Source organism: Cheilinus undulatus, linkage group 15 (genome assembly GCF_018320785.1).
Source record: "Cheilinus undulatus linkage group 15, ASM1832078v1, whole genome shotgun sequence".
Taxonomy (NCBI): Eukaryota; Metazoa; Chordata; class Actinopteri; order Labriformes; family Labridae; genus Cheilinus; species Cheilinus undulatus.
This window is the reverse complement of record NC_054879.1, coordinates 25189158-25201992: the sequence shown is the minus strand read 5'-3', so window position 1 is coordinate 25201992 and position 12835 is coordinate 25189158. Positions and strand designations below refer to the sequence as shown.

At 38.6% G+C, this 12835-nt stretch overlaps 1 protein-coding gene across 2 annotated transcripts in view; it reads left to right on the top strand.

Moving 5' to 3' along the window:
• The first annotated feature begins 2534 nt into the window (after positions 1-2534).
• Positions 2535-12835, top strand: part of ttll4 (tubulin tyrosine ligase-like family, member 4) — a 29568-nt gene continuing 19267 nt past the window's right edge. Inside the window, exons 1-6 of one of the 2 annotated variants that reach the window (XM_041806794.1) lie at positions 2535-2657; positions 4237-5512; positions 7744-8194; positions 8600-8768; positions 8851-8927; positions 9050-9113. In XM_041806794.1, the coding sequence (XP_041662728.1) occupies positions 4865-5512; positions 7744-8194; positions 8600-8768; positions 8851-8927; positions 9050-9113 (1409 nt within the window). In that variant the 5' untranslated portion in view covers positions 2535-2657; positions 4237-4864. Of the gene's footprint in view, positions 2658-2767; positions 2856-4236; positions 5513-7743; positions 8195-8599; positions 8769-8850; positions 8928-9049; positions 9114-12835 lie in introns of those variants that run through there. The other variant, XM_041806795.1, reaches the window with a different exon arrangement.

Below are 12835 nucleotides of genomic sequence, written 5' to 3'. Positions count from 1 at the left end.
TGTGCTCAAACACATGCAACAACTTACAACAGATGTTAAAACTAAGGATGTCAAATGAACGTTTATGATCACGATGAATCTCTTAATTTCTTAAGTAAATCCCAATTAATTGTACCTTTTTTTAAATAGACTTTAAAAAATAACTGTACCCTATTTATAAAAATACTCTACCTATAGTACAAATATACAAAATAGAAAAACAATGTCCTGATTGTTGCAGTGAAAACCGGGGCTGTGTATGAGGGTGAGAATATTGCACTAGTAATATTACACAGCAGCCTGTGTAAACAAATATATAAATACAATGACAGCAGTTAAAAGGTTGTCAGTAGCAGCTATGGTGTCCTGAAAAGGTGAAGAATTAGAGTTACTGCTTTGCACTGAGGCAGAGTCCTTGGCTGCTGTTCATCAGCCTGACAGTTGTAGAGAAGAAGCTGTTTTTGAGCCTGGTGGTCCTGGTCCGGATGCTGCACAGCCTCACACCTGAGGGGGCGGTGGGTAAACAGTCTGTCTGCAGGGTCTGTGGGGTTCCTCATGATAGGTGAGGCCTTAGTCCTGGAGTAAAATGTCTCTGATGGTGGGTCTGCTGCTGAAAATGATTCTCTGTGCAGACCAGCACACTCCAGTCTCCTCAGGGAGTGCAGGTAGGTCTTCTTGATTATGGTGGCTCCACATCAGGTTGACTATGATGTGCGTCCCCCAATACTTGATTTTAAAACAAAATAAGGAACTTCGGGCAGATCAAAGATTATGACATTAACTTTTAAAAAGAACAGAACTTGCTATGGATTTTTAAAAAATCACCAGTGAGTTATGCACACACATTTTAACATTTCTGATCAAGGACTGGCATCATAACATTTAAGCATGAAGTTATAGCTATTTTAAGTGTCTGTTCAAACTCTGTCAAACTGAACAAACAGCTCCACCTTGTGACCAGAGATTTTATAAAAATCTCACATCTGACCACTTTACTCCTCTCCAGGTTCAGACCAAAGCCACAGAGTTCTCTTTCACATTTCCTCAACATGTGAAGATTTAAAAATGCCATAGATTACTGTTTTTTTCAATAGTCTGAAGCACAAAATGCAGTGCAATAGCATTTAAATGCATTGATATCATTGTTTTCTAGTTGTCCATGCTCACTCTGGAGTGCAGGAAGTGCTGGGCTACTTTGATCACTGCTTCAAACAACACTGTGAACTGGGCTAATGTAAGATTTCCCATGGTAATGACTTAATTTTATTAAGATCTCAAGAAAACAACTGAAGTTACTTGAGCAGATGCCAAATGTGAGAGCATAACAAAACAAAGATGCATTAGTCTGTCTGCAGGTGACTGCAAGTAACTATGAATAATCTTTAATCAACTCTTTAATCCACTAAAGGTTAACCACAGAGTCAAGTGCTGCGTCTTCATGAGAGCATTTCTAAAACTACCGCTAGTTACATTTATTTTTCACCTATTTTGCTGCCCCCCCACCCTCCCTTTTTTTTTTTTTACCCTTTTTTGATTTTCTTTACCCATTTTTGAAACTGTAATAACATTTTTTTCTTTGAACTAATTTTTGCCACTTTTAACTGATTTTTGCTACTTTTTACTCCTATTCAGTACTTGAGCCACCGATTTTTGCCTCGTTTTTGCCACTTTTTGCCTCTATAACCTATTGTTTTAATGTCCCACCCTTTTTTTGCCATTAATTGTGCATTTTTTTGACACATTTAACCACTTTTTTGCTTTTCATTTGTTTTCACACCATTTCACTACCTGTTAAACCCCCTTTTGCCACTTTTAACCGGTTTTGTTACTTTTTTCTGCCAATTGTTGCTACTTTTAGACCATTTCTTGCTCTCTTGTTGCAATTATTTATGAAGTCTGACATTACTTTCCAAATGGTTTAACCATATTTGCATTGTAAACATGACCAACATGACCAGCATGAATAAATAAAGTTAATTCTTTGCATCTTTGATAAGATTAACTCTACCGTGGACCATAATTTTCCTCACCTCCATGGCCCTCCGATTGGAGTGGACCCCACCAGGTTGTCCCCTTCAATCCCTCACTAGGCGGACTAGATTGTGACCACCATTGTAAAGCTTCAAAATTCTCCATCAGTTAGTGATCCACACCACTGGTCCTACGTCCATGTTTTATACAGTCTATCTTTTATTCATTTTCTTTATTTTCTGTTTTAAACATAGAATTTCATAAAACATACTGATACAGAAATAAAGAATATTCCAGTCTTAAGACTACATAAAGTATTCCTGAGGGCATAACTTGATCTGATTTCTCTGTAAACACTTTTCCTCATCAGTTGCTCTCTGGATTACGTTAAAATTAATAACAGTTAAAAGTCTATTTTTTTGGCAGATTTTTCGTGTAATCAAAGGATTACACGAAAAATCTGCCAATCCATGATGGATTGATTTTTGAATTAAAAATAATAATCCTTAAATACATTTACGCAATTAACTAGACTTTGAGGCTAACCCGGAAGGGGAACGAAGCCATCATCTTGTCTCTGTAGACGATCTTTGGCCACGATGTTTCACGTACAGCATCAAGCAGGCTACTACAATGTAAGAAAGAATATCGAGTAAATCCGTATTATACAAACGGACGAATATGATATGGACTTTACAGCTGACGAGGTATGTGTAAATATCTGGTTGTAAACTGACACCTGACTTCATTGTTGAAAACGGTGAATATTACAGATACCCGGTGGCGGTTTGTGTTGGTGTGTTGCTAAGCTAACTGTGGTAAACAGAGACCGAGCGGGAGACAAATGCTGATTGGTGACGACCTGTCAGGGCCATTATCCCAAACCACGACGGTTATTTTCACGAGTATGTTGGTTTTATAGTTAGACTGAGCTGAAATTGTGTTAATATGTGTGATCACTTCAAATAGAATTGGCAGTTAGTTAGCTTTCTCAAGGCTAAGCTAAGCGGCGTGTACTGAAACGTTGATGGCACACGTGAGTAAGGCATTGACAGCAGTGTTAGCTGGGTTTACCAAATCTACCTCTAAGTCAGTTAAAAAGTCGTCCAAAAGGAAATGTTTCAGTCTGTTGGTACCATCAGTAAACGTAGCAAAGGTAAGGTAGCTTGATGAAGTGATTCGAGTGAGGTAAGTCATCATAACTATCTGATTTAGCTTTAGTTTTACTGAAAATGTACTGCTCTAAATCACAAATAATTTACACTGTAAACAGTGGAATGTGACGATAACTTACTGTACGGTACGTATCACGATATTGGGTACGCGATGTAATATAATATAGTTCTAATATGCTGACATATAACTATAGTCAGTTAATAAAGGTAAATAGTTCTCTATTGTAAATTTTTCTGACTATAAAAGTGGAAAATGTCATTTGCCACTTTTCCTGTTCATGAAAGTAGTACATCTTATTTTGAAGCTGTATTGGAATTTTTTCTTTATGTTTTAAAGATTTTATAAACAGATTGATACATGTAAACACATCAGAAGAATCTCGAATTAAACAGATGTGCAGTCAGTGTATTTGGCTTTAAAGCTCGGGAAATATGGACACGACCATTAATTGGTTTAACATCTTCATCAACTAGGGATGCACCAGTTCCACTTTTTTCATATAGAGTACGGGTATGAGTACTAACATTTGGGTCCTCTGGGATACCAAGTAGTGCTGTCAGAATATTTGATTGATTTTGATTAATTAATCACAGGGGGAATATGTAACTAATATAAATGTATGCTGGCTAATCACACTCTGGTGCTATCACACGACCAGCTAAAGAAGCTCCGTAACTTCGACTGGAATATGTTGAAAACTTCACAGTGCTCTTAATTTTGTAACTTTATGTATAAAATCCACAGATTAATACCACCTTGGTTTAGCTAGTAAGTTGACAACCTGACCTCAGTCTCCACTTCTCCTGTTTTTGAAGCTAGAAGGGTTAAATGCAGTTTTTCTCAGATTACCAACATATGCAATTAATTGCAATTAATTAGTTTCAAACCCTGTTATTAATCGTAAACAAAAAGATAGATTTTCAAAATTTAAAGAGTAATAATTGAAATCAATTTTTTTGACACAAAATACATTACATAAAAATCCAATATTGTGCATTGCTATTTGATTTTCAAATTAACTGGTAATTAGTTTTATTTCAAGGGATAAATGAAGTGTTTGCTGCAGCTCTCTCTCCAACTGACCACACTTCTGTTCTTGTGTTTTTCCAGTGTTGATTGCTGTTGAGTCCCTCTTGTTTGTCAACTGAGGAAGATATGAGACCAAATGACATCACTTTCACTCTCAAGACCTCAGACTTAAGTTTGAAGTTTACATTTCATTGCTAGAAGTCTTAAAAGAGGAAGGAATTTCAGCATTTGGCTCCATCTGCAACAGTGAAAGACTCCCTCATTCAGCCTTGGTCTTACATAATTTAACTCTGACTGTTATTTAGAGAGGGAACCACTTTGCCTTTGGAAAGAAAAACCTAATGTGCCTGTGTCCAATTCCTAATTAAAGGCATAACCTCTGCACTGCTGCTGAGCAGAGATCTTGTAGTTCTGCAGACCCGCAGCTCAGTTTCTCAGTACTGTCACTGCATCTGTAGTGGCAGGTATGTTGACTGTTGGTCAGGATTTACAAAGAACTTGTAGTCGATCTAAAGTGACCAACAGAAAATACTCAACTCTATTTAACTGGAGCTGACACCGGAAAAGTTTTTTTCTCACTGAGAGGAGAGCTGCGAGGTGGAACCGCTGGGTTTGGTTTTGTCTCGACTGTTAACTCCTATCCTGCCTGTCGATCTTCACCCAGGTATTAAACCCCTGAGATATAGCCTCGTCTTTGTTGGGGGGTACAATGCCAACCAACCAATCCTCGCCATGGGGTGGAGGGAAGCTCGGAGCTGGCTCAAGAGTAGATAGTTCAACCAATGCAATCTCGGTCAGCACACACGCCAAGACTGTTGCGGCCACTAAAGTGCCTTTAAATCAGACTTCCTTAGAGCTGTCCAGGGGGAAGGATCAAGCCAAAACTCTCTCCTCTAATGCTGCCTCATGTGCTTCACTGTTGAGGCCAAAGTCAGCTGCTTCACCTCTGCTCTCCATGTGGGCAAATGGGGATGGAAATAAAGCAAACACCCAGAGCCAACTCACCGCTGTGCCAGACTGGTCTTCAGATCCGCCACCACAACTAAATGGGATTCAAAGCCTAAACCAGGTACTGGGTACGGGACTGAAGCAGGCTGGTAGCAGCCTCACAGAGGCCAATGCCCCCTCCTCCACCCTAAAGAGGGAACATCAGAGTGGGTGTAATGTCCAGCTGGTAGGTGCAAAACAGAAAGGTGTGCCACTCGAAACCTCTCGTTCTGTGAATGATGCCGTTGTGAGCAGAAGAGATGCTACTTCAGAAGACACACAGGTGGGACAAGGGTCTGATTGGTCAGTTTGTCATCAAACCCTGATCATCAATGGACAGCCAACCACACAGCAAATGAACAGGTCGATGGTGAGTACTGATGTAACCCAGAAAAATTTCTGCTGATATGTGTGGCTAATATATCAGCTGTACACAAAGGCAGAAATTTTCATATCTGTGAATACTGACGTCACACTGATAATAGTGTACATTCCTACTTTGATGTATTTGGAAATGCAGAATAGAAATGCCTACAGAGAATGCAAGTGTTTCCACTAGAGTCCACTAGAGTAGTCATAACATTTCTCACTTAGTATGAACTTTGCATTATTAAAAAGACAGAAAGCGACTTTAAAGGATCCATTTTAAATGTGTCTATCAATATGAGCATAACCAATCCGGTATATACAGATGCATCTAAAAAAACTAGAATATCATGAAAAATGCAATTTTTTTCTTGTGATTTAATTCAAGAAGTGAAATGTCCATAAATTCTAGATTCATCTCATGCAAAGTGAAATATTTTAAGACTTTTTTTGGTAAAATGTTGATGATTAAAGCTTACAACTAAAAAAGATGAGAAAATTTGCCATCTCAAAATATTAGAATATCACAAAACATCAGTCCAAGAAGAAGGTTTATAATGCAGAAATGTTGGCCTTCTCAGAAAATATGCTCATTTATGCACTCAGTAATTGGTTGGAGCTCCTTTTGTACAAATTACTGCATCTCTGTGACATGTCATGGGGCCAGTCAGTCTGTGGTACTGCTGAGGTGTTATGAAGCCCAGGTTGCTCTGATAGTGGCCTTCTGCTCATCTGAATCGTTGAGTCTGGTGTCTCTCATCTTTCACCTGACATTTCGTCAGAGATTCCCTATGGGGTTCAGGTCAGACCAGTTGACTGGCCAGTCACACACAGTAATACCATGGTCAGTAAACCAGTTTCTAGCAGGTTTGGCTTCACTTTGGACAGGTGTCAAGTCCTGCTGGAAATCAAGGAAATCAGCATATCCATAAAGCCTCTCAGCAGGAAGCATGAAAGTCTCTAAAATCTTCTGGTAGATGGTTGAGCCATCGACTCTGGACTCGACAAAAACCAGTGGACCAACAGCAGCAGATGACATGGCCCCCCAAACCATCACTGACTGTGGAAACTGAAAACACTGGACTTGAAGAGCCTTGGATCCTGTGCATCTTAGATCTTCCTCCATACTCTGGGACCTTGTCTTCCAATTGAAATGCAATATTTTGTTCAATCTCAAACCAGGACTTTGGACCACTGAGCAACAACCCAGTTCTTTTTGCCTTAGCTCAAGCGAGACATGGATGACATCTGTGGTTCAAGAGTGGTGGTCTGCCTTTTCAGCACTGGCCTTCTGTGGCTTACCCTCCTTATGAAGTGTGTCAGTGATTGTCTTCTGGACAAGAGTCAAGTCAGCAGTCTTCCCCATGATTGTGGTTGTGTATACCAAAACAGAGTGAGAGCATAAATGCTCATGAAACCTTTGCTAGTTGGCCTTTTGCACAATATTCTAATATGAAAGAGTGGATTTTTGTTAGCTTTAAGCCGTAATCATCAAGATTAAACAAAAAGAAGGTCTTGGTGTATTTCACTTTGTAGAAAATGAATATAGACATTCTAAAAGTTTAACTTTTTGAAGTAAATCACAGAGGAAAAAACTTTTACATGATATCGTGATTTTTTGACATGCACCTGTATACTGTTTTAAAATAACAGTATGTATCATGAGTATTGCATGCATTCAGTGTGTTGCTTCCTTGTCTTTTCAGCTCAACATACATATGTTTCACAACCGTGAAAGGTGCATATCTAGAGGGGAAGGTCCCCTGAATTCTGATTGGCTATCCCAAAATCCTAAGCAGTTATGGTCTTTTTATTTTAAAAAGCCATTAATGGAAAGCTGTGATGTAGGATATTTTTCTATAAATATTTTAAATATTTTAATGTTGGATTCACTGTCTGTAACACATTACAAGTGAGCTTTCTCAATGTGGCCCGGTCAGCCTTAAGTTTCTCCGCATGCGGTCCTCGGTGGAAAAAGTTTGGACACCCCTGGTTTAAAAGCATGGTAACAGCACCCTGGCATCTATTCAGTAATTAAAATGTATACTTGCGGAGTGAGTTAGAATTGCCTTAATACTTAAAATAATGTTTTTTTTTTTATTACCATGAATGCTGACTTTTTCATTGCTATAAATGTAAACACTTGTATACCAACAAAGGTGAAATTAGTGGTCATTGTGGTTATATACTGACTACCCCCTCCTCACTAACCTGCCCCTTGTTTTGCCTTCGTAGCCTGAAGCTGCAGACTGTTCCTCCTCACCCTCAGTGCCTCCTTCATGCCTTACTCTCAGTGAACATCAGAGGGCAGCAGATGCCTCCAGCCTTGTCAGCATGAAAGTAGAAATGAAAAGCACAAGAACACCTATAAGGAGAATCCACTCAGCTAAAGCAATGACAAAAAGCAGTCGAACACTCAACGGTTGCACAAGAATCACAGCTTCAAACAATCTGCTGTTTGTCAGAGGTGTTCCTCCTGCAGTGATGACTGCTGCTGCAAACAGCAAGCCACAAACAACACTAGACTCAAACAAACATGAAAGTCAGTGTCCACCAAGAAACACCTACAGAAGAAGCAGACCTGCATCAGCCAGTCCTTGCTCTAGTGGTGTCAGGTCAACTGTGCTCAGTGCCAGCATCAGTGCCACTCAGGAGAAGCAGCCCACGCCGATGGATGATGGTGCAGGTAACTAGAATCAAAGGTGTGATAAAAACATGCCTAAATCCAGGATTAGAATAGTAAATCATCTGGCTTTTGAACATGGTTTGGACATATTAGAAGCAACAGGAGTAAATCATCTCAGGTGTTAATTTTGAAAGTAATGATAACTTTAGCCATAAGCTGTGGTAATTGTTGCCTTTGGGGGCCAAAAGGGGCTATGCTCTTATGCAAGCCAGTACAATAGGGGAATATTTGATCTTTGAGACCGAAAAAGGCATTACATTAAATTGAAATTTAAAAAACGAACAGGAAAGCCATAAAGTGGTACAAATTCATCATAACAGGGATACCTTTAAGTTTGCACATTCAAAGGGGGTGAGGTTTATACTGTGAATCTTAATGATATCTGGCCTCTGTGTCCTACTATAGATGTGTCTTCTGGTACTGCAGGGGTCTTGGTGGGCTCTGTGACAAATCAAATCTCTGCAATCCAGCTAACCAGGCAAGGACAGTCTCTTTCCATGTCACCTCCATCTTCTGTGCTGTCTTCACCCTCGCCGACAGAGGAGTGTCAAACTGGAGAGACTCAGCTGTCTGGGTTAGAGTTGTAAATCATCAGAAGATGCTGTTTGCTCTGTCTAAATTTCACTGATATTTCTCTTTATATGAATTGTTTCCAGTCAGGAATCAGTTATGCAGGTGGATGGAGTTGAGGAGGAGCTGCCTGATGAGCTGGAAAATGCCTGTAGTGACGATGGTAAGATGTAAAAATGCATACAGACTATCAGGCATGCAATATGCACAGGGTAATTCATTGTACTTTTTAGATGATCTACTTTTTTGTAAATGACTGATTGTAGTTCTTTCTGTTATCCTCAGATGATTCAGACTGTTCTTCCATCAACGGCACCTCATCCACAGCATCCATCGCTCCTAATTCTGGGTAGAACATACACTATGAACTCAATTACCACAGAATATTTTACAAACCCTCTTTCCAAAAGACATGAGCTGTGTGTGACAAGTCCAAATTTCAAATCGCTTTTGGAAATAATGGCCGCTGAGGCCTTCAGGTCAAAGAGGGAAAGGACCATTCAGATCAGGGAGGGGCAACTTTGGTGACTGAGAGGACCACATAGTTTTTATTCTAACTACTAGAAGGCCAAGTTGTTACAAATTGTGAAATATTCTCAATGAAATAATTAAAATTACTTTAAACTAAAAATGGAACAAATGCATAGTTTTCATCATGCAATTGCAAATAGTAATGCTTAATTTATTCAGCTTAACACAGAATTAAAACCAGTATAAAGTATTTTTTTTCTAGTGCAATGAACATAAAAGTTTATGGTTATTTTGGTATTTTTACTTGTATCTAGGTTGTTATACAAATCTGTTTAATGATGCATACTTTTTTTAAGACGGGGCAAATTTTATCTCTAATATTACAAAAATGCTTTAGTATGATAAGATTATCATCTGTAATAGCTGAGGCATTTCTGTAAACTGGGATTATCTAACTACTGTTTTCAGTTTGGTTTCTCAAATATTTTTGACTATAAATGTTGCAATTTTATTAATTTAAAAAATGTTATTTTTTTCGTTTATAATTTTAGAATTTACACATACCTTAACTCCAAAATACTGAGTTAAAATTTCTATTTTTTTTCTCAAAAATGAATGACTCCTCTTCAGAATTTTATGTTTTAAGATGGCCCTTATATGCCATTGTACATCTTTTTTTCGAATCATGATTTTAACATTTTTTGACATTAGAGCAGACAGGAGCCCGGCTCCCCAGGGTTGCCTGGACCACAAATTGGGAATCAATGCTCTTGCGATTCTGAGATCTAAAGAAGTGTTTTTGATAAAACATCAAGGGTTTAATTCCACAAACATTCACCTCCATCTTACAACCTTTATATTAAGATGGATGAGAAACAGCTGACTGGGAGTGAAGCCAAATGTTATCAGATGGGACCTAAGCAAACTATGAAATCAGCAGTCATTTAACCATAAGAAACTGTCTTTATTTTGGTATTTCTGCTGCTAATTTATGTTCAGTAGTTAATTTTCTGTGTAGTTTAGCTTTAGTTACTTATTTAATTTGAATAGAGTGGACAGGGCTGTACATTAACTTTTTTTTGCCCATAGCGCTGGTGCTACAGAGGTTGACAATCTTGTAGCACAGAACAAAAACCTGTAGCACAATATATATGTTTGTTACATCTCTAAAATCAACATGTAACCAAAATATATGCTCAGTAACTGAATGTACTTGAAAACAAAAACAAAACAGCCTAAATTATAGCCCTCATTAATGTCTACCAAAGCAAACAGCCAATCGCAGAGAAGAGAGACGCTGATGGTTCATCTCCACATTCAGACACAAAACAAGAGCAAACTGCTGGAAGCTGACTAACTTCACAGAAGTGTTTGTGCTTTAAGATGATCAGAGCAGTATGATTTAGAAAATCAGACTTTGAGATCAGACAGAGGAGCAAATTAGCTCAGTTTGTGCTACTATTTGCTGCTGGAATCCTTTTGTTTGTATTCCTCATTTTTTTATTTATTTATGTATTTTTTTTTTTGCTTTTGGCATTAACAGCAGACAGCTGAAATCTTTTTCTGTGTTCATCCTTATTACTTTAACTTTAGTGTGTTCTAGAGACTGAATTATGTTTCTTTGTCCATCCTTTAACTGTGTTTCAAGGACTGAAGTGTTAGGTCTAAACTACATTTATATATTGGTATTGATATCATTTTATTTGTAAATATCCCCATATTGTATAAACCCCAATATTGTGCATTCCTAGTCAAACTAAGAAATAGAGTAAAGTTTTATGTTCTTATGTGGGTCTTTTTAATGGATTTCTTGCAGGCCAATTCAAAAGGACCAAGGGCCACAGTTGGCCCGCAGACCATAGTTTGGACACCCCTTATACATTTACTGATACTCAGATTAATAGAAAAATATTCCTAACATTAGTAGAAATTCACTAAACAATGTTAGAGTTTGGTCCATATTGTAGTATCACACTGGGGTCTGATGTTTATAGAGCTAATGTCAATGAATAGATGCTCTTTTCTCTCTAACAGTGTCATGATAACATGAGTACTATAGGAGTTCAACAGTAATTAAAAAACACTATCTCCAAATCACGTCTTTACCCTAACAATACTCACAAACTTTATGCAGTGTGGGGCTGTGGGGCTGATCTTCTCCTCCGTGCTCCTGTCTCTCCCCCTCTCTCTCTCTCTCTCTCTCTCTATCTCCCTCACCTCTCCCTCGTACACTGCTGTCTGTCTGTGCGTGTCATATCGGACCTGTATGCTAAATTCAGACGCGTATTGTCTTGTTAACCAAACAGCAGCAGCTACAATATTAGTGGAGAGAAAAATGCATAGTTTTATACATTAATCTTTAATCAGAAGTTAGTGCAGACTGAGAGCTCTGTCCTCTCACTGACAGCCAACTCACTGTGACCGTCAGTGCGTAATTGGAAAGGACAAGGCTAACGGAGAAGTAAGCTAGTAGATACACGCTTTTAACATCGTCTGGCCTACATGCCTTAAAATAAAACTTGGGATTATAGCAGCGCTCCTCTTCAACATAATGACACCTGTATTGTCTGCCCTGAGACTGCCCCGTCTGTTAGAGCTGCAGCAGGTCACTCTCACCATTGTGGAGCGTGGCCGCTCGCGCTCCAGACGCACAGGATTGCACATGGCGAGAGGAAAAAAAACATTCCGCTTGAGTCTAAAATGCACCAGAAATAAGAAATAAATGGACTGGGCATGAAATTCAAATCTAAAATCAAAGTGGAGTGAAGTTTTTTGAGCAACAAGTCAAACCTAAAGTCTTATCTGCGTGTCTGGCATGCACACACCTCTCTCACTTTGTCATAGCACTTGTGCAATTAGGAGTGAAAACCTTTTAGCACAGACCAATTTTCTTGTAGCATTTGCGACATATATGTCGCACTGTACAGCCCTGCTGGATATAATGTTATTTTTGACAGCTCTGTTGACAAAAGAAGCTCCTTGCTGAATTGTCATGTGGATTATCTGAGTAAAAGAGGAAAGGCAAGAGAAAGCACAACAAAAACTAACAATACAATCATTAAAACTTCAGTAACCATGAGTTTCTGCCCTAAATGGACACCAGAATTTGTTCTGCTGTGGACAGTGCAGGCCTGAAAGAACTTTAGTACCCTCACAGGAACTAATTTGGGCTTTGCCCAAGCATGTTTAACCCCTGAAGTCCAGGGTGCTAACTAGCACGGTCCTATTCCTGGCCCTGGCAGGTACAGAAGATGATGTTACTATGAATATCAAAGCCAATACACAAATTTAGGTTGTAAAAATAAGCAATAATAATAACAGTGAATGCTTACATTTAAACCTATCATCTCATTATTCATTTCAACTTTTTTTCTTCCAAGAAGATGATAGTTTTGATTTTAATAATTTCTCCTTGACTTGTGTAAAGACTGTAAAAATCCAAATGTCAGGGTCTTTTTCTCTGACCTGATCTATTAATTTCCTAAAGTGACTGTTGGATTTATCCATTAGATCCTGTGAACTCTTTCTTTCTCTCTGTCATTGTCCATCATTGCATTGTAAAAGAGGTTGAAAGCAGCAGAGCATGGTGGAAAGGTCCGC